At 35.6% G+C, this 21662-nt stretch overlaps 1 protein-coding gene across 9 annotated transcripts in view; it reads right to left on the reverse strand.

Annotated features, from left to right (window-relative positions):
• SPATA1 (spermatogenesis associated 1) overlaps nt 1-21662 on the reverse strand; it is an 89872-nt gene that overhangs the window by 25803 nt on the left and 42407 nt on the right. For all 9 annotated transcript variants that reach the window (XR_007923998.2, XR_007924000.2, XR_007923999.2 and 6 more), the window contains 4 exons: nt 13410-13463; nt 13088-13316; nt 6462-6564; nt 5660-5714 (listed from right to left, as the gene is read on the reverse strand). Coding sequence is in view for 6 of the 9 variants with exons in the window: in XM_051857540.2 (XP_051713500.1) it covers nt 5660-5714; nt 6462-6564; nt 13088-13316; nt 13410-13463 (441 nt within the window). In the remaining 3 variants the exon portion in view is untranslated. The remainder of the gene's footprint in view (nt 1-5659; nt 5715-6461; nt 6565-13087; nt 13317-13409; nt 13464-21662) is intronic.

Genomic DNA, 21662 nt, shown 5'->3' on the forward strand with positions numbered 1-21662 from the left:
TGTACCAGTACCATGCTGTTTTGATTACAACTGCCCTGTAGTATGTCCTGAAATCTGGTCTCATGATGCCTCCAGCTTTGTTTTTGTTGTACAACATTGCTTTAGCTATGCGAAGTCTCCTGTGTCTCCATATGAATTTCAGCATCATTTTTTCCAGATCTGAGAAGAAGGTCTTTGGTATCTTGATTGGTATTGCATTGAATCTATAAATTGCTTTTGGGAGAATGGACATTTTGATGATACTGATTCTTCCAATCCATGAGCATGGAAGATTTTTCCATATTTTGGTATCCTCTTCTATTTCTTTCTTTAAGGTTTTGTGATTTTCATCATAGAGATCTTTAATGTCTTTGGTTAAGTTTATTCCAAGGTATTTGATTGATTTTGTAGCTATTGTGAATGGGATTGATCTTAGAAGTTCTTCCTCAGCTGTGGCATTGCCTGTGTATACAAAGGCTGTTGATTTTTGTGCATTGATTTTATATCCTGCTACTTTGCCAAACTCTTCTATGAGTTCCAATATTCTCTTAGTAAAGTTCTTTGGATCCCCTAAATAAAGAATCATATCATCTGCAAAGAGGGATAGTTTGAGCTCTTCCTTCCCAATTTGTATCCCTTTAATTTCTTTTTCTTGCCTAATAGCTTTGGCTAAAACGTCCAGAACTGTATTGAATAGCAGTGGTGAGAGTGGGCATCACTGTCTGGTACCAGATCTCAGTGGAAATGCTTCCAACTTTTCCCCATTCAATAGGATGTTGGCTGTGGGTTTTTCATAAATTGTTTTGATTGTATTGAGGAATGTTCCTTCCATACCCAGTTTTCTTAGAGTTTTCATCATGAAAGGGTGTTGTATTTTATCAAATGCTTTCTCTGCGTCTATTGAGAGAATCATATGGTTTTTCTTCTGCAGTCTGTTAATGTGGTGAATCACATTGATTGTTTTGCGAACATTGAACCATCCCTGCATACCAGGGATAAATCCCACTTGGTCTGGGTGGATGATCTTTCTGATGTGTTGTTGCATTCTATTGGCGAGAATTTTATTGAGGATTTTTGCATCTATGTTCATCAGGGATATTGGTCTGTAATTCTCTTTCAATGCTGCATCTTTTTCCAGCTTAGGAATTAAGGTGATGCTGGCTTCATAGAAAGAATTTGGGAGGATTCCCTCTTTTTCGATTGTTCTGAATAGTTTGAGAAGAATTGGAGTTAGTTCTTCTTTAAATGTCTGGTAGAATTCAGCAGTGAATCCATCTGGTCCTGGGCTTTTCTTTGTTGGGAGGGCCTTTATTTCTGTTTCAATTTCTGTCTCAGTTATGGGTCTGTTTAGGTTTTCGATGTCTTCCTGGTTCAATTTAGGTAGGTTGCATGTGTCCAGGAATCTATTCACTTCTGATAGATTTCCCTGTTTGCTGGCATACAAGTCCTTGTAGTAATTTCTGATGATTCTTTTTATTTCTGTGGTGTCTGTTGTTACGTTTTCTTTTTCATCTCTGATTTTGTTGATTTGGGTCTTTTCTCTTCTTTTTTTTAGTTAGTTGGGCCAATGGGGTGTAAATTTTGTTTATTTTTTCAAAAAACCAGCTCCTCGTTTGGCTGATTTTTTGTAATTTTTTTGGATTCAATCCTGTTGATTTCTTCTCTGATTTTAATTATTTCTCTTCTCCTACTAGATTTGGGTCTGGTTTGCTGCAGATTTTCTAGATCCTTGAGATGAATTGAAAGCTCATTTATTTGGTGCCTTTCCAATTTCTTGATGTAGGCACCTATTGATATAAACTTTCCTCTTAACACTGCTTTTGCTGTATCCCATAAGTTTTGGTATGTTGTGCTGTTATCCTCATTTACTTCCAGAAAAATTTTGATTTCTCTTTTGATTTCTTCTATGACCCATTGTTCATTCAGGAGCATGTTGTTCAATCTCCATGTGTTTGCATATGCTCTAGGGATTCCTGAGTTGCTAATTTCCAACTTCATTCCTTTATGGTCTGAGAAGCTGCATGGTATGATTCTAATTCTTTTGAATTTGCTGAGACTTGCTTTATGGCCTAGTATGTGGTCAGTCCTAGAGAAGGTTCCATGTACTGCTGAGAAGAATGTAAAATCATTAACTGTAGGATTGAAAGTTCTGTAGATATCTGTTAGATCCATTTGGGCTATAGTGTCATTTAAATCTACTGTATCCTTGTTGATCTTCTGTCCTGTTGATCTGTCTATTTCTGAGAGTGGAGTATTGAAGTCCCCCAGTACTATTGTATTGGGGTTTAAGTCTCCCTGTAAGTCCCTTAAAAAATCTTTTAGATAAACCGGTGCCCTGTAGTTAGGTGCATATACATTGATAATTGTTATATCTTCTTGTTGTATTGATCCCTTAATCATATAGTGTCCCTCTTTGTCTCTCTTAACAGTTTTTGTGTTAAAGTTTATGTTGTCCGATATTAAGATGGCTATGCCTGCTCTTTTTTCATTTCTGTTGGCATGGTATATCTTTTTTCCAGCCTTTCACTTTCAGTCTGTATGCATCTTTGTTGGAAAGATGTGTTTCTTGTAAGCAGCAAATAGATGGGTTTGTTCCTTAACCCAATCAGTCAATCTGTGTCTTTTAACTGGACAGTTCAGACCATTAACGTTCAATGTGACTATTGATAAGTAGTAACTTTGCCCTGCCATTTGCCAAAGATATTTTCTAATAAATGCTTTGAACTTCCTGTGATCTTTTGCTGTGAGGTTTCCTTCCTTTACCTTCTTTCATACTGATGACCGTGTTTCTGTGTTTCTGTGTGTAACACATCTTTAAGCATCTTTTGCAGGGCTGGACGAGTGGCGACAGATTCTTTCAAAAATACATTTATTTATTTTGAAAAGCAGAGTTACAGAGAGAAAGACATAAAGAGACATAGATAGTGGTCTTCCATGCAATGGTTCACTCTGCAAATGGCTGCAATGGCTGGGGCTGGGTTGTACATATTTGAGGAGTGCTGTGTGGTATTTCCATATATGTAAGAATGTTTGATGATCAAACCAGGGTAATTACCATATGCATCATCTCAAACACTGAGATGTTAAGAACATTAAAGACTTTCTTCTAACTATTTGGAAATATATAATAGATTATTGCTAATGATAGTCACTCTACTGTGCCTTGCAACATTAGAATATATTCCTCCCTTCTGTTTGGTGGTATCCAATTACCAACTGAATTTTACAGATGAAGAAGCTGAGTAGCCTGCCCAGGTCATACATACAGCTGGGAGGTACTAGAGCTGGAATTTGATCCTAATGGTCTAGACTGGCTCCACTGCCCTCTCCACTACCTTCCCATTCACTGGTAACCATTATTTCACTCTATTTCTATAAGATCAACCCATTTACTTTTCATGTGTGACTGAGAAAATGTGGAATTTTTTGTCTGTGGCTGGCATATTTCATTTCACATGACATCCTCCAGTCTCATCCATATTGTGACATGTGACAGGATTCCTCTGTGTGTGTGTGTGTGTGTGTGTATGTGGCTAAACAGTATTCTGTTGAGCACTAACACCACAGTTTCTTTATCCATTCATCCACTGATGAACACTTTAGTTGAGTCTATATCTTGGCTACTATGAGAAGTGGTACAGTGAACACAGTGGGTGCCGATGTCTCTTCTATAGGCTGATTGCCTTGCCTTTGGCCATGTACCCAGTAATTGAGGTCCTCGATCAGTAGTTCTGTTTTTTCATGTTTTAAAGAACCTCCATACTGTTTTTCATAATGCTATACTACTTTACATTCCCATCAACACTGTTGGGGTTTTCTTTTCTTTTCTTTTCTTTTCTTTTCTTTTCTTTTCTTTTCCTTTCTTTTCTTTTCTTTTCTTTTCTTTCTTTCTTTCTTTCTTTCTTTCTTTCTTTCTTTCTTTCTTTCTTTCTTTCTTTCTCTTTCTCTCTCTTTCCCTCTTTCTTTCTTTCTTAAAAAACTTTTTATATAGAAACTGTCAACATTTTTGGAAATTGAAGCAAACAACATAATGAACTCTTATGAGTCCATAACCCAGTTTCAATAATTATCACCACATGGCTAATTCTGTTTCATGTATGCCCTAGTCAGCTGGGTTTTTTTCTTTCTTTCTTTCTTTTTTTTTTTTTTTTGGCTGGTGTTTAATGGATATTTTTATTTTTGTTTTTGCTTTTGGTTGTTAAAATTGTTTAAGTTTTAATTAGTTTTTAATACATTCAGTATAGTTTGCACATACAATTCTAAGAATATAAATATTTCCTTCCTCCCTCTCTCTCCCCTTTCTTTTTTTACTTTGAGATAACATATTTTAAATTTAAATTACAGTAAAATAATTAATGCCTCACCAAATAACAAGTTTAACAAGTAAAAAGCAAAAAACCTTAGTTTAGTGGGAATACAGACAATGGTTATAAACAATAATTGAATGCAAATATGACCATTTTACCATATAGAGTTAATTAAAACTGTAGACGGATAACGTTCTGAACCATTGGTTTGATAAAGGTATAAAACAAGTTTTACAAAACCATATTTGCAGCAATACTGATACACCCAAGCATTTCTTTCTTTTTTTTTTTTTATTTTAGCTCCCACATATAAGAGAGAACATGCAGTGTTTGTCTGTGTCTGGTTTATTTCACTCAACATGATGTCCTCCAGTTGCATCCATTTTGATGCAAATGGTAGAATTTAATTCTTTTTTTATATCTGAATAATGTTCCATGTGTATATATCCCTCATTTTTTCTATCCATGCATCTGATGATGAACACATTGGTTGATTCCAAATTTTGGCTATTATCAACAGTGCTGCTTTAAACATGGTGGTGCTGGTATCTCTTTGATACATTGCATTCAAATCTTTGCAGCACATACCTAGCAGTGGGATTCCTGGATCAACAAATCAAATACAAGTCTATTTCTAATGTTTTAAGAAATCTCCACATTTTTTTTACAGTGGCTGCACTAATTTACATTCCCACCAACAGTGTATAAGTGTTCCCCTTTCTCCACATCTTCACCAGCATTTGTTACTGGCTTTTGCATTTTAGCCATTCTGACAGGGGTGAGGTAGTATCTCATTGTAGTTTTGATTTGCATTTCCCTGATGGCTACTGATGTTGAGCATTTTTTCATATATTTGTTGGCCATCTGTATTTCTTCTTTTGAGAACTATTGAGGTCCTTCGCCCAATTTTAATTGGATTGTTTTTCTGTTGTTGAATTTTTACGTTGCTGATATTTGAAGTGTTAACATCTTGAAACTACTGCTATTCAAATTAGTTAACTTAGTGAAGATCACACAGCCAACCACTAGCATACCTCTTCTTAATGTGCTAATCTGTCCTAAAGAGCTGAGCCAATCAAATACAAGTATCAATGTATTAAAGTACAAGTCAGCTGTTAAAAGTGCCACTTAAATGAAGATTAGTGTACCTTAATACTAGTAATAAAATTTGAGAGGAGAATCAAAAAGTGTTAGTGTATAATATATTCCCCTTCATATTTGGGCATATTGTATACTGTCACAAAAGCAGAGATAACTACTGAACTACCATTGGCAATAATGATTTTAGAATATATTACAAGGGAACTTAGGTATTTTAATTTTATTTCAACTTCTATATATTATTTTGTAATGTCACATTTAAAAAAACTTACCTGATTGTTCTGTCTTCTGATAGCTGAATCATCTTCATTTTTCCAAATAAACTGACTTAAAGAGAGTGACAGATATGAAAGTCATATTAAAACATAATTCCATGAATTTAGCTTTTCATAATTTAACTATTTTATTTGGTGGTATATTAGGCACAAATACAAAATTATTCTTTTTAAATAAGCCTGATAACATTATCATATTTTCTTTCAAAATCATTAATGATCAGCAGAAATTACATTTAACACAACTAACAAAATCATATTTCATTATAGTACTACCAAATTCAAATCATAGTCCAATTTCTATGGCAGGAAAATATAACCAGAAGTTTTAGAAAGTATTTTGCTTATAGATATTTTGTGAATGATAACTGTCTATTAAAATTCATCTTAACTTCAAAAGACTCTACAGAATTCTCAGTACTATAATTTTGAATGAAATGATACCAGTGTAAAATTTAAGCACATTGATTAGTTTACCTATAACCAAGAATCCAAGAGAGGACAAATTTGTTCTAACAAAGGCAAATAAACAGAAACATTTCTCTGTGATCAGGTTGCCTCTGATAACAAAAAGATTACAATAGAAATACATATAAGAAATTATTACTCATTATATTCAAGAGGAATGTTCATCTGTAACAGTAAAGATAGAATCAAAGAAATTTTAGCTTAAAAAAATCACTAATCTCACTCATATATTTGTTATGATTAGAACTCCTCATAATAGTACTCTGGATACATCACTCTTTTTCTTACAGTTTAGAGTATAACATGTGGAATCAGCATCTATACTAATTACCTTTTTTTATTGCTACAATAATCATTATCTGAATCTTCCAATGATTCTGGCAACTCAGAATTTCCAATTTGATTTTTTGCAGTCTGGCTTTCTTTTCGAACGGCTTTTTCCCCAGGTGAGGTTGATATTCATCCATGGCAGATAAAGTTCAGAATATTAAGAAAATACTAAAATAAAATTTTGTTTTATATGTATACATTATAATCTTGTCCTACATATGTTTCAGAATCTCCATGAACTTTACAGATGCAAAACAATAATTTCCAAAGTGAATTTCATGAAACATTAGTTCTTGTGAAAAGAATATTCTTTGGTCAATTCAGGTTGAGAGGCATTTAATTAAGCAACACTAAATAGGAACATAACACCCTAAACACCCATCCACACACATACTCTTATTGCAGGATTTCTCCATCTCAATGTACAAAATGAATCTGAAAGGAGGTAAGATGGATTTTTCTTAAATTTAGTTCTCTTCAGAAAATTTTTATCAAAAGCCTCTTTTGAAATAGTGCTCTGAGGAACCTCTGGAAAATACTGAGCATAAACCGTCATTTATTATTGTGAAATAACATTTTCATTTATAAAATTTCCTTTCACTTTAACAGAATTTATCTGTCTTAAAAATATTAACATTATTGTTGTACATTATCTGTTAATATAGGTTTTTTCCCCATGGAGAAAAAAACTTAGAAACAAATGAGTCAAACTAATATTTGAAAAGTCATTTCACAAGAACTGCCACAATAATTGTAAGATGAAGCGCTTATTGGCTTAATTTTGGTTTGGCTGCTACCATTTATTTCCCAACTGGCATAAAGACAGCAGACAGAATTTTCTGAGAGATCTATTCAATGCAAAATGAAAAATATATGGAAATAACAGCCATTTAAAAGCTAATAGTAAAATACAACTTCTCCTACCCACCCCCAAAAAGAATTACCACTGCAAAACTCAATAGATTCTGAGTTAATTTTGATAGGTATATAGAATATGTATCTGTTATTCCTAGGAACAGCATAGAACAGGATGAACTGCTCCCTGCAACACCTGTGCAATATAATACAAAATAAAAGCAAACCTATTTACTTTAGAAAAAAGTAATACAATGGTATGGGAACTATAATTTTTATAGATACATAATCTATTGGATAGGTAGGTTCACAGAAAAGGGAGTGATAACTATGAAATTAAGTTTTGAACTGCAAGCTGCTTTCATAGCAAAGACGACAGAGGAATGTAAACAAAGAGATAGGCATGTATAACGCACATGGTACTAATAATGTATGCAGCATTTGTATTAACAGTGAAAATTTCGGTATGTTCAGTGTTGTAAATCAAGAGCTGAAGGCCTGGCATTGTCATAGCAGGTACAACTTTAGGTAAGTTATTTCTCTAATTTCAGCTTTCTTATCTCTGAAATGGCATCGAGTAAGTAAAACACCCAACACAGTGCCCAATCCTTAGAAGTCTCTTGATGTCATGCTCTGATTTCTGTCCCACTAGCACTCTCCTACTTCAGCTTTTATATACCCTTTCAGTCCTATCACCTAAGATTTTTTTTTGTTTTTTTTCTACAACTAAAATCCAATCATGCCACTCCTATTAAAGCCTTCAAAATGGCTTACCAATGCCTACTAAATTCCTTAGCTTTATAAATAAGGCTCTTGCAATTTAAATCTCTACCTACCGTTCCAGAAATACCAGTTCATGATACTTCTCACTCCTCTCGCTACCTACATACTCTAATAATAATAGTGCATTAATAATAGCTAAAAATTACCAAACCAACTACCACATTAAGTCAATCCTGGAGACTCCATTCATAACATGACCTACATAAAGAAAGCCTTTTGGAGGTAGGCAATGAATAATCTGCATGGTCATACATTGCAACTCTGGCTTGGAAGTCAGAGGAGGAGGATTTTTTTATGCCATGTTTTTTGGATTTTTTTGGATTTGGGGATGTTTGCATGGATTAGGGATGCTCAGATTGTAGTTTTGTCCTTCTTTAATGTATTTCCAAGAAATAAACCTTGCATATCTCACCAGACATAATTTTCCAAAGAGGAAGATGACTCAAATATTAGAGGAAAATGAATAGTGCAAAGTTAGGATTAAATAGGCAGAATAAATAGGAAGAAATATGAAGGAATGATCTGTTAAAATAGACTAATGAAAAATTTGCAAATAAATTCATTTTTCTTGTGGCACAGCAGGTTAGGCTGCTGCTTACAATGCTGGCTTCCGGTATCAGAGTGTCAAGTCAAGTCCTGGCTACTCTGCTTCCTATGCAGCCTCCTGGTAATGAGCCTGGGAAGGCAGCCAGAGATGATCCAGGTACTTAGGGCCATAACACCCCTGTGAGAGACAGGAATGGAGTTCCTGGTTCTTGGCTTTGACTTGGCTCAGACCCAGCTGTTGTGGCCACTTAGGGAGTGAACTATTGGGATGAGACTCTCTTTATCTGTTGCTCTTTCAAATAAATCAATCTTAAAAAAGAAAGCTAGAGCACCTTTATTAATAATAGACTAAGTAAACTTCAAAGTGAAGACTATTATCAGAGGTAAGAGAAATATTACATAACATAGGGATAAAGTCATCAGGATACAATAATTATAAATATGTGTGCACCAAAAACAGAGCTTCAAAATTTGTAAAGCAAATATAGATATTTGCAGATATCACAAAGCAAAATGTCAGTATTAGACTAGGTAAATGGATTACAATGGTATGGTATAAAAATGCAATTAGAGTAGTATTACATGTGACAACACTGATGAATGCAATACATCTTATATCTATCTACCTATCCATTTATCTATAAATATATGACATTTAAAACAAAACAAAGCCATATTTTTAAGTGATACAAAGGAGGGTTGTGAAAGTATAAAGAAAAATAAGAAAACAATTTTCACAGAAAGTAACATATTAGTTATCCATATGGGGGAAGGAGAAGAATGTGGTCAGAGGAAAAAAAAATGAAGTTAGAAAGTCTTCTAGTGAAATGAACACTATGAGAAACAGTGACTTGATCAGCCCTCACCCTGATTGTTGATGAGCAACTTAATACTTTATTCCTTTTAGTATTTTTTTTTTGTCCTACTTAATACTATTGGTTGAACTCTGTAATTAACACACAATTATTCTTAGGTGTTTAAATTTAACTGAAAAGTGATCCCTGTTAAATTTAAGAGTGGGAATAAGAGAGAGAGGAGATGTACAATTTGGGACATGCTCAATCGGACTTGTCCCAAATGGTAGAGTTAGAAACGTGCCAGGGGATTCCAATTCAATCCCATCAAGGTGGCATGTACCAATGCCATCTCACTAGTCCAAGTGATCAATTGCAGTTCACAATTGATCATACTGATAGGTCTAAGAGTCAAAGATATCACATAAACAAGACTTGTGTCTGCTAATACTAACTGATAGAATTAAGGTGAGAACAATCCAACATGGGAATTGGGATACACAGCAGACTCATAGAATGGCAGGTCCTAAACAGCACTCTGGCCTCAGAATCAGCCCTTAAGGCATGCGGATCTGGCTGATGAGCCCATGAGAGTATTTTAGGCATGGAAAGCCAAGACACTCTGGCAAAAACAAACAAACAAACAAACAAAAAAACCCTAAATGAAAGATCTCTGCGAGTGAGATCCCAGTGGAAAGAACAGGTCATCAAAGAAGGAGGTACCTTTCTCTGAAGGGAGGAGAGAACTTCCACTTTGACTATGATCTTGTCTAAATAAGATCAGAGTCGGCAAACTCAAAAGGCCTCCATAGCCTTGGCAACTCATGACGAGAGCCTAGGGTGATTACTGATGCCATAAACAAGAGTGTCCATTTGTTAAGTCAACAACAGGAGTCACTGTGCACTTACTCTTCATGTAGGATCTCTGTCCTTCATGTGTTGTACAATGTGAATTAATGCTATAACTAGTACTCAAACAGTATTTTACACTCTGTGTTTCTGTGTGGGTGCAAACTGTTGAAATGTTTACTTAATATATACTAAACTGATCTTCTGTATATAAAGAGAATTGAAAATGAATCTTGATGCGAATGGAATGGGAGAGGGAGCAGGAGAGGGGAGGGTTGCAGGTGGGAGGGAAGTTATCGGGGGGAAGCCATTATAATCCATAAGCTGTACTTTGGAAATTTATATTTACTAAATAAAAGTTTAAAAAAATCATGGGGAAAAAAAAGAAAGTCTTTTAAGAAGAACAGATAACAAAACTATACTACCTTTTAAGCTGCGATTAAACTTCTAAAAAAGCAATAGGGCAAATGAATGAAGCTGCATTTAGAACAGTGTTGTTCTTAGCACTATTCATAATAGCAAATAAATTAATACAGGTTAGGGAAACAAAATACGACACAAAGAAATTCTATAATGATGAAATCTGTATTTATTGATATGAAGTATCTGTGATGTAGTTTTTTAAAAGAGTAATTTTTCTCTCTCTTTTTAAAGATCTATTTATGTATTTGAAAGGCAGAGTTACGGGAAAAAAGAGGCAGAGAGAAACATCTTCCATCCTCTGATTCACCCCCAAATGTTCACAAAAGCCCGAGCTGGGGGAGGCCAAAATCAGGAGCCTGGAACTCCATCTGGGCCTGAAACTTATGCCATCTTCTGCTGCTTTCCCAGGCACATTAGCAGGAGGTAGTACAGAAGTGTAGCAGGCACAACTCAAACCAGCACTCATATAGGATGCTGGCATCACAGGTGATAGCTTAATCTACTGTGCCACATGTTGGCCCCAAAATAAAAGAATTTTTTAAAAAAAAGATTTATTTATTTTTATTTTAAAGTCAGAGATGCAAAGAGAGAGGGAAAGACCGAGAAAGAGAGATCTTCTATCCACTGGTTCACTCCCCAGATGGCTGCAATGGCCAGAGCTGGGCCAGGCCAGGAGTTTCTTCTGGGTCTCCCATATGGGTGGCAGGGGTACAAACACCTGGTACATCTTCTGCTGCTTTACCCATGCCATTAGCAAGGAGCTGGATCAGAAGTGTAGCATCTGGGACACAAACCAGTGCCCATGTGAGATGCCAGCATCACAGGTGGCAGCTTTAGCTGCTATGCTACAATGCTGGCCACAAAATAAAAGCCCTTTTAAAGGAGTTTGTATGAGCTCTTATTTTTGAAAAACTGAAAAACACATATTACATATAAGAACTGAAAAAAAAATAACCAGAAGGATATATATCAAAACACTAATAGAAGCTGTTTCTGGGTGGTGGAATTATTGTTAATCTTTATTTTTTTTCCCTATATTCATTGAGTTTAAAGTAGAACTATAATTTATACTTACTAATGAGAGTATTGTGGTTTCCCATTTAAAGAGGTTTGTTTTTTTTTTTGAGTAAGAACCAAGAAATTAGTTTCATTTTAAAACTACACTTTCATGGAATTCACAGAGTTTAAAACTCTGCCAAAGTTGTGTGTTTTTGTTTGTTTGTTTGTTTGTTTTCTTTAGACAGAGATTTTGTGCAAACAGTATAGTTCAGGGATTTGGCCAATAGCCCAGCATGTGAAATATGACACTACCCGCTACTTTATTTAGGGCAACTATCCATCTCATTAGCCACTTGATCTAATACTTTTCTCCCATCCCCATTTACCCTTCACGTGACTATCATGACTGGAAAACCGAATCATGTCAAGACAAAGAAGGTGAAGACTTGCTGAGCATCTCAGTGGTGTTAAGTAAAAAGTAGTGAATATTAATGTGCCTACAATTAGACAGTGCTAAGTTTGGAAAATCGTTGGGAATAGCCTCAATGTAGAATGTGAGAAACATAACTAGTTAGGAACTAGCATATTTGACAGGTATAACAGACACTGTCATTAGTTTTGAGTGGATTAATTTCATTTATAGATGTTTAAAGTGTTATGAAAATCTTTAAAAAGTATATGGAAAATGCCTATTTTAAAATATTTTGCAGGGAGTTCAAATTTTTTGGCACCAAAACAAATTTATCTTTTAAGCGTATCTTTCCATTAACTATTTGAAGCATAATTACATATCTGTTTTTCCTCAGTTTATTTCCTTATGTAATGATTTAAAAGTTTAACTGATTTTTATTGGTTCTTAGAGAGTCATATCTTTTTATATATTTATCAATTTAATTTTGATATAATTTTAATTATCTATTTTTAAGAATAAAACTAATACTAAATTGATAAGCTGATTTATAATCAGATAAAAATTTAAAAATTCTTTGAAATACACACATCTCCCAACATTAAAGTTGTTTTTCCTTGGTTTAACACTATTTTCTTCTATATGGTTCCCTGGCCTCTGAATAATACCAGAGTTTTATGTGGTAAACTCTTCATTTCTCTTCCTCTGTACCCTTAATTTTAACTGAAACTTTTTTATTATAAAATAAGTAAAGGTGATAAAGTGCTATAACTATTTTGATTTTGTTTCTATTTTAAGTATTTAAATTGTTTTTTATATTACCTGGAAAAAGTTTATTTTTAAAAACCTCTAAATGGAACTGTAGCTTTTCTTTTCTCCTGCCTATACTCTGGGTTTGCCCAGAATTTCCTCACAAACCTCACGGTAAAATGTGTTATAATAATCTTTCCTTATATTAGTAAAATTCACCTTCTTGCTGATTCTTGTTAAGAAGTTCTTTCAGAATGTTTTCTAACAAACTGGGGTCTCTTCCAGATTCTTCCTCTGACAAAGTTACACTAACTGGTCTGTGAACTGTTCCATCAACCTCAGCAACATCATTATAACTCTGCTGCCCATCTAAAGTAACTGTTGACGCTGAATATACATTTCCTAAATGGTCCATTACAGGAAGCAAATATAATTCTGGTTGAAGAGCCTAAAACATACAGGAAATTTAAAAAATTAGTTTTAAATAAAAAATAGTTTGCGTTTGAAACTTAGCATAAGTTTACAATGTCAGATTACATACATATGGAGGAGCAAAAGATTTGAGCTTCAGTTCTGATTCTTGTTTTTCCTTTACCTAGAAATAAATAAGTGAGAAAAAAATTAAAACTTTGGTAACATTTTCCCAATTTTTACCTCCACTTTTTTGCAGCAGGCACACTTTTGTGCCATATAAATCAAATTTAAAAGCTTAGAACTATGGCTAGATTCACTGCATCAACATAATAGAAATTCTATGTCTTCTACTAGTAATCATTATAGATAACACTTGCATGGATCCACTACATGCCCGGCACTATTTTAAGTATTTCACATGTATCAGCTAAGTCTTATAACTTCATACCATCAGTACTAACATCAACTACAGTTTACAAACAAGGAGAATGAGGCAATCACAACTACTTACCTCAGATTGTTTACCCAGAGAGTTTTCACATTGAGATTCCAAGACAGGTGATCTGACTCTAGGGTTCAACCTTGTAAACTTTATTTCCTACCCATTAATCTCATGAAGTTCATTTGTTATTTATTTATTTAAACAAAGACTGAGGGAATACTATGTCTTAGGCAGTGTTCTACGTGGTAGGGATATAACAATAAATAAGGCTAAGTCCCTGCCCTTGGGAGCTTACATTCTACTGTGGAGAGACGACATTAAATAAAGAAATAAGCATGATTTAGGACTGTGAGATGTATTTTTTGAAACTAAAATGGGGTGATATAACAGAGAGTAAATTAGAGAAATAACTAGGTGGTCAAGTAAGGGCTTTTTGAAAAGGTAACACATGATCTAAGACCCACATTAAGAAAAGCAACAGCCTGCTATCCAAACATCAAAGGGAAGTGATTTGCCAGGAAACTACAAGGACCATATATAAGAAATGAAAACCAAAGGAAAATTTTTGTAGCTGAAGTGTAGGATCTAGAAAAATATGACAACAGATTAAATCTAGAGGTAGACAAAGTTCATTGTCCTGCTAAGAGCCATTTGGATATATATAACATTATTCATGGACCCTATAAAATGATCAACTTAAAAACTAGCCTCTTATAGATTTACTGAATTTCAAGTCCCACCTGCAGTTGCCTTGGAAGGGCTGGACTAAATCATTTTGCAGGCTTTATATAGCCTGAGGGCCCGACCTTCCCCAACTCTACCCTAGACCCTCCTTACCCTTCTTCCAGCCTCCAAGTTGGAATCTCTGCCTTTTTTCTCTTCCCACTGCAATCCATCCTCCTCAGTGAGGCCCAGTTAATTTTACTAAGAGCTCTTATCATGTCACTTTTTTGCTTAAGAAACTCTGAAGTTTCAGAAAAATTTCCAAACTATTAATTTGGCATTAAAATCCTTCAATAATTTGTCCTCCACTATTCCCTTCATGCAGCCAGTGCTCCATTAAAAAATTGAAACATTTATTCTTTCTTTGGTGCCTGCTTTTCTACTTTTGTGTTCATTCTACTTATGTTTTTATTTATTATTTATTTTAAAGACATATTTAGTTTATTCATTTGAAAATCAGAGTTACAGAGAGGAAGAGACAGAGAGAGAGAGAGAGAGAGAGAGAGAGAGAGAGAGAAATCTTCCATCTGCTGGTTCATGCTCCAAATGGTTGTTAATAGTCAGGGCTGGGGCCGGCGCCAAGGCTCACTTGGCTAATCCTCTGCCTGTGGCGCTGGCACCCCGGGTTCTAGTCCTGGTTGGGGCGCCGGATTCTGTCCCAGTTGCTCCTCTTCTAGTCCAGCTCTCTGCTGTGGCCCGGGAAGGCAGTGGAGGATGGCCTGAGTGCTTGGGCCCCGCACCCGCATGGGAGACCAGGAGGAAGCACCTGGCTCTTGGCTTCGGATTGGTGCAACACGCCGGCTATAGTGACCATTTGGGGGGTGAACCAACGGAAGGAAGACTTTTCTCTCTGTCGCTCTCTCTCACTGTCTAATTCTGCCTGTCAATAATAATAATAATAATAATAGGGCTGGGACAGGCTGAAGCCAGGAGCCAGGAGCTTCATCCAGGTCTCCTACATGGGTGCAGGGCAAAAGGACTTGGGCTGTGTTCCACTGCTTTCCCAGGCACTTTAGCAGGGATCTGGATCAGAGGTGGAACAGCCAGGACTCAAACTGGCACCAAGATGGGATGCCAGCACTGCAGATGCAGACGGCGGCTTAACTTGCTGCACAATAGCACTAGCCCTGCTCATTCTATTTTTGCTGCTCAGAAAATTTTTCCCATGAACAACTATATACCAACAAATTAGAAGATCTAGAAGAGATGGATAAATTTCAGAGAACATATAACCTACCAAAATTAAACCTTGAGGGTAGAGAAAACCTGAATAGACAGTAACAAGCAATGAAACTAAATTAGTAATAAAAAGTGTCTCAACAATGGGAAGCCCATGACCAGATGAATTTTACCAAACTTTTAAATAAGAGCTCACATCAACACTTCTCAAATTATTCCAAAATACTAAAAGTGTGGGCACTCTTCCAAACTGTGTGAGGCCAGCATTATCCTGATACCAAAACAAGACAAGGACTCAACAACAAAAAACTACAGTCTAACGTCCCTGATGAACATAGATGCAGATTTTGCATCTATGCAATAAAATAAATGCAATAAAATGCTAGTAAATTGAATCATATAGCACATTCAAGATTATATATTACCAACAAGTGGGATTTATACCATGGATGCAAGGATTGTCCAACAAATGCAAATCAATATGTATAATATCATTATATAAAATATGTATAAATATCATCATATAAAACATCAACAAAATGAAGGATAAAAGTCAGATGATATATCAATAGGTATAGAAAAACATCAATAAAAGTCAACATCCCTTCGTGGTAAAAACCTTCAAGAAATTAGGTACAGAAGGAATGTATCCCAATACAATAAGGGCTATGGATGACAAATTCATAGCTTTTGTCACACAGAATGAGAAAAAAACAAGTCTTTTTCTTTAACATCAGTTAACAAGACAAAGATGTTCATTTTCACTCAATGTATTATTGGAAGTCTCAGCCTTAGAAATTAGACAAGAGGAAGAAATATGAGGGCATCCAAATCAGAAAGGCATAGGTTGAATTATCCCTGTTTGCAGCTGACATGATTTTATATATAGAAAGATCAAAAGACTCCACCAAAAAACTGTTAGAACCAATAAACTCATTCAATAAGGGTGCAGGATATAAAAGCAGCATACGAAATCAGTAGTTTTAAAATCATCAATAAGGAAATTGCTAAAAACAGAAATCAAGAGGACAATTCCATTCACAACACCTACAACAAAAATCTAAGACTATATTTAACCAAGGAAGTGAATGATCTATCTCTACAATGACAATTACAAGACATTGATGAAAGAAAGTATAGAGGACACATGAAAAATGAGTGGATTGGAAGAATTAATATTCTTAAAATGTCAATACTCCCCAAAGCAATTTACAAATTTATGCAATTCCTATCAAAGTGGCACCCATCATAGAAACAGAAAAATCATAAAATTCATATGAAACCATAAAAGACCTTGCATGGCCAAAGTAATCCTTAGCAAAAAGAAAAAAGTTAGGGTGCAATGCAATACCTGACTTCAAAATATACTACAAAACTATAGTAAAAAAACAGCAGAGTATCAGCATAAAGCAGATACATACACCAATGGAAAGAAATACCCAGAAATAAAAATAATAATAATAAATAATAAGTAAACCCACATTTGAATCCACACATTTAGAATTAATTTATTTTTGACAATAGCAGAAAGTACATACATTGGAGAAAGGAAAGTTTCCCAATAAATGGTACTGGGAAAACTGGATATCCATAAGCAGAAGAAAAAAACTAGATCCCTCTCTCACCATATGAAAAAATCAACTCAAAATGCATTAAAGACCAAAACTTTGATTCCAAGGTACTTGATATTCTGTTAGCTATAATGAATGAGATTGCTCTTAGAAGTTCTTTATCAGCTATGGCATTATCTGTGTATTCAATGGCTCTTGAGTTTTGTGTATTGATTTTATATCATGCTGTTTTACCAAACTCTTATATGAGTTCTAATAGTCTCTTAGTGGAGTCTTTTGCAGGCATGCCCTGTATATAGATTCATGTCATCTGCAAATAGGGATAATTTGACTTCCTCTTTCCCAATTTCTATCCTTTGATTTCTTTTTCTTGCCTAATGGCTCTGGCAAAAATTTCCAGGACTCTATTGAAAGGCAATGGTGAGAGTGGGCATCCTTGTCTGGTTCCAGATCTCAGTGGGAATGCTTCCAACTTTTCCCCCATTCAATGAGATGCTGGTCATGGGTTTGTTGTATATTGCCTTGATTGTGTTTAGGAATGTTCCTTCTATACCCAATTTGCTTAGAGTTTTCATAATGAGAGGGTATGGTATTTTATCAGATGCTTGCTCTGCATCTATTGATTTAATCATATGGTTTTTGTTCTTCAGTTTGTTGATGTGCTAAATCACATTGGTTGATTTGCAAATGTGAACCATCCTTACATACCAGGGATCAATCCCACTTGGTTTGGGTACATGATCTTTCTGATGTGTTGTTGAATTCGATTGGCTAGAATTTTGTTGAGTATTTTTGTGTCCATGTTCATCAGGGAAATTGGTCTGTAGTTCTCTTTCTCAGTTGGATCTTTTTCAGGTTTAGGAATTAAGGTGATGCTGGCTTCATAGCAAGAATTTGGGAGGAATCCCTCCCTTTCAATTGTTTTGAATAACTTGAGAAAAATTAGTTAGTTCTTCTTTAAATGTCTGGTAGAATTCAACAGCAAAGCCATCAGGTCTTGGGCTTTTATTTGTTGGGAGGGTCTTTATTACTGATTCAATCTCAGTCTTGGTTATGGGTCTGTTTAGGTTTCTGTGTCTCCATGCCTCAATTTAGGTAGGCTGTATGTGTCCAGGAATCTATCTATTTCTTCTAGGTTTCCCAGTTTGTTGGCATACATATCTTTGTAGTAATTTCTGATGACTCTTTTTATTTCTGTGGTGTCTGTTGTTACATTTTCTCTTTAACCTAATTATATTAATTTGGGTCTTCTCTCTCCTCTTTCTGGTTAGGTCAACTTCTAGGGAAAATCCTTAAAATAGTTTATTTTCAGTAGTATTTATAATGTTTTTCTCTATGTAAAACTAGAAAAAGAATTGTATATGGATCCTGTCCTTAAAGACTATTCAGTGTAATGCTGAAGATAAAATCTAAAAAATGACTGTTTTAAATACCATATTTTGCATATTTAAAAAAGCAGATTACTTCCAGCAGAGGAATTCGGAAGGGAAGGCAAAGAACTTTGAGGAAGGAAACAATCAATTTCAATGTTGATAGTCAGCTCCCTGCTAATGCACCTGTGAAGGTATCGTATGATGGCTCAAGTATTTGGGGCCCCTGCCACTGGCTTGGAAGACCAGGATGGATTTCCTGCCTTCTGGCTTCGGCATGCCCCTACCCCAGTTGTTGTGGCCATTTGGAAAGTGAAGCAGTAAACAGAATGTTTTTCTTTCTTGGTCTCTCTCTCTCTCTCTCTCTCTCTCGACAGGCAGAGTGGACAGTGAGAGAGAGAGACAGAGAGAAAGGTCTTCCTTTGCCGTTGGTTCACCCTCCAATGGCCGTCGCGGCCAGAGCACTGTGGCCGGCACACCGTGGCCGGCACACCGCACTGATCCGATGGCAGGAGCCAGGTACTTATCCTGGTCTCCCATGGGGTGCAGGGCCCAAGCACTTGGGCTATCCTCCACTGCACTCCCGGGCCACAGCAGAGAGCTGGACTGGAAGAGGGGCAACCGGGACAGAATCCGGCGCCTCGACCGGGACTAGAACCCGGTGTGCCAGCGCCACAAGGCAGAGGATTAGCCTAGTGAGCCGTGGCGCCGGCCTCTTGGTCTCTCTCACTATGCCTTTCAACTAAATAAATAAATCTTCTTTAAAAGACAAAGATAAATGTTTTATTTTTTGCAAAGATGAAGGATGAGAGAAGCTATTTTTGGGGGGTAGGTGGGGAGTTAAATTTTATTTTAATTTTAACAGTACATATTTATGTGGTACAGAGTGGCTGGCATCTAAACACATGTACACAATGTGTAATGCTTACACCAGAGTGATAAACACATCCATTACCCCAGGAATACATCATTTCCCCATACTATAAACATTCAAACCCCACCCCACAGCCTCCACCATCAACAACTTTGAAATACTCAACCAATTCCCTCCAACCATAGCTGTCTTCCTGTGCATAATGTCCTCCACTTCCATCCATGTTGCTGCAAATGACAGAATTCCACTCTTTTTATGGCTGAATATAATTGCATTGTGTGTATATATGTGTGTGTATATATATATATATATATATACATATATATATATATCTTTATCCATCAGTGGACACATAAATTGATCCATATCTTGGCCATTGAGAATAGTGCTTCAGTAAACATGAGAGTGCTGGTCCCTTCAACATATGGATTTCATTTTCTCTGAACTTATACCAAATAATGCTGGATTATATAGTAGTTCTATTTCTAGTTTTCTGAGGAAATCCATTCAAAATGGATTAAAGACCTAAATCTGTGACCTGGTACCATCAAATTATTAGAGAGCACTAGGGAAACCTTGCAAGACATTGGCACAGACAAAGAGTTCTTGGAAAAGACTCAAGAGATACAGGCAATAAAAGCCAAAATTAACAAATGGGATTACATCAAACTGAGAAGCTTCTTTTTTTTTTTCTTTCAATCTTTTATTTAATGAATATAAATTTCCAAAGTACAGCTTATGGATTACAATGGCTTCCCCCCAATAACGTCCCTCCCACCCGCAACCCTCCCCTTTCCCACTCCCTCTCCCCTTCCATTCACATCTAGATTCATCTTCGCTTCTCTTTATATACAGAAGATCAGAGATGAGAAGCTTCTGTACTGCAAAAAGAAACAGTCAGGAAAGTGAAGAGGTAACCAACAGACTGAGAGAAATTATTTGCAAACTATTCAACTGATAAAGGGTTAATAACTAGAATATATAAAGAGATCACAAAACTCAATTAAACAATGAAACAAACAACCCAGTGAAGAAATGGGCAAATAACTTAAATAGACATTTTTAAAAAGTGGAAATCCAAATGGCCAACAGACGCATGAAAAAAATGCTCAGAATCACTAGCCATCAGGAAAATGGAAAACAAAACCATAACGAGGTTTCACCTCACTCCAGTTAGAATGGCTTTCATACAGAAATCAACAAACAACTAATGCTGGCAAAGATGTGGAGGAAAAGGGACCCTAACCCACTGTTAGTGAGAATGTAAATTGGTAAAGCCAATATAAAAGACAGTATGGAGATATCACAGAAATCTGAATATAGATCTACCATATGACCCAGTCATCCCACTCCTGGGAATTTACCCAAGGGAAATGAAATCAGCATATGAAACAACCATCTGCACCCTCATGTTTATTGCACCTCAATTCACAATAGCTAAGACATGGAATCAACCCAAATGCCCATCAACTGAAGACTGGATAAAGAAATTATGGGTTATGAAAACTATGGAATACTACACAGCAATAAAAAATGAAATCCAGGGAATTACAACAAAATGGATGAATCTGGAAAACATTCTTAGTGAAATAAGCCACTCCAAAGGGACAAATATCATATGTTCTCCCTGACCTGTGATAACTAATAGAACACCTAAAAGGCAATCTGCAGAAGTGAAATTGACACTTAAAGAAACAATGACTTGAACAGCCTTTGTCTTGACTGCTGAGGAACAGTTTTTTTTTTATACTAATTGTTGAACTCTTTACTTAAGATAGAACTAAACATATATATATATATATATAAAGTCAATTGAAAATAGATCTCAGTAAAAAATAAGAATGGGAATAAGAGGGAGGAGGAAGAGAGGTGGGAGTATGGATGGGAGGGTGGGCATGATTGGAAGAATTACCATGTTATTAAAGTTGTAATTATGAAGTGTTTGAAGTTTATAACTGTAAAGCTATATAGTTCTGCATACATTCTTTTTTTTATTTTATTTAATGAACATAAATTTCCAAAGTACAGCTTATGGATTACAATAGCTTCCCCCCGCCCCATAACTTCCCTCCCATCCACAACACTCCCCTCTCCCACTCCCTCTCCCCTTACATTCACATCAAGATTAATTTCAATTATCTTTATATACAGAAGATCAATTTACCATATATTAAGTAAAGATTTCAACAGTTTGCACCCACACAGAAACACAAAGTATAAA

Source organism: Oryctolagus cuniculus, chromosome 7 (genome assembly GCF_964237555.1).
Source record: "Oryctolagus cuniculus chromosome 7, mOryCun1.1, whole genome shotgun sequence".
NCBI classification, from domain to species: Eukaryota; Metazoa; Chordata; class Mammalia; order Lagomorpha; family Leporidae; genus Oryctolagus; species Oryctolagus cuniculus.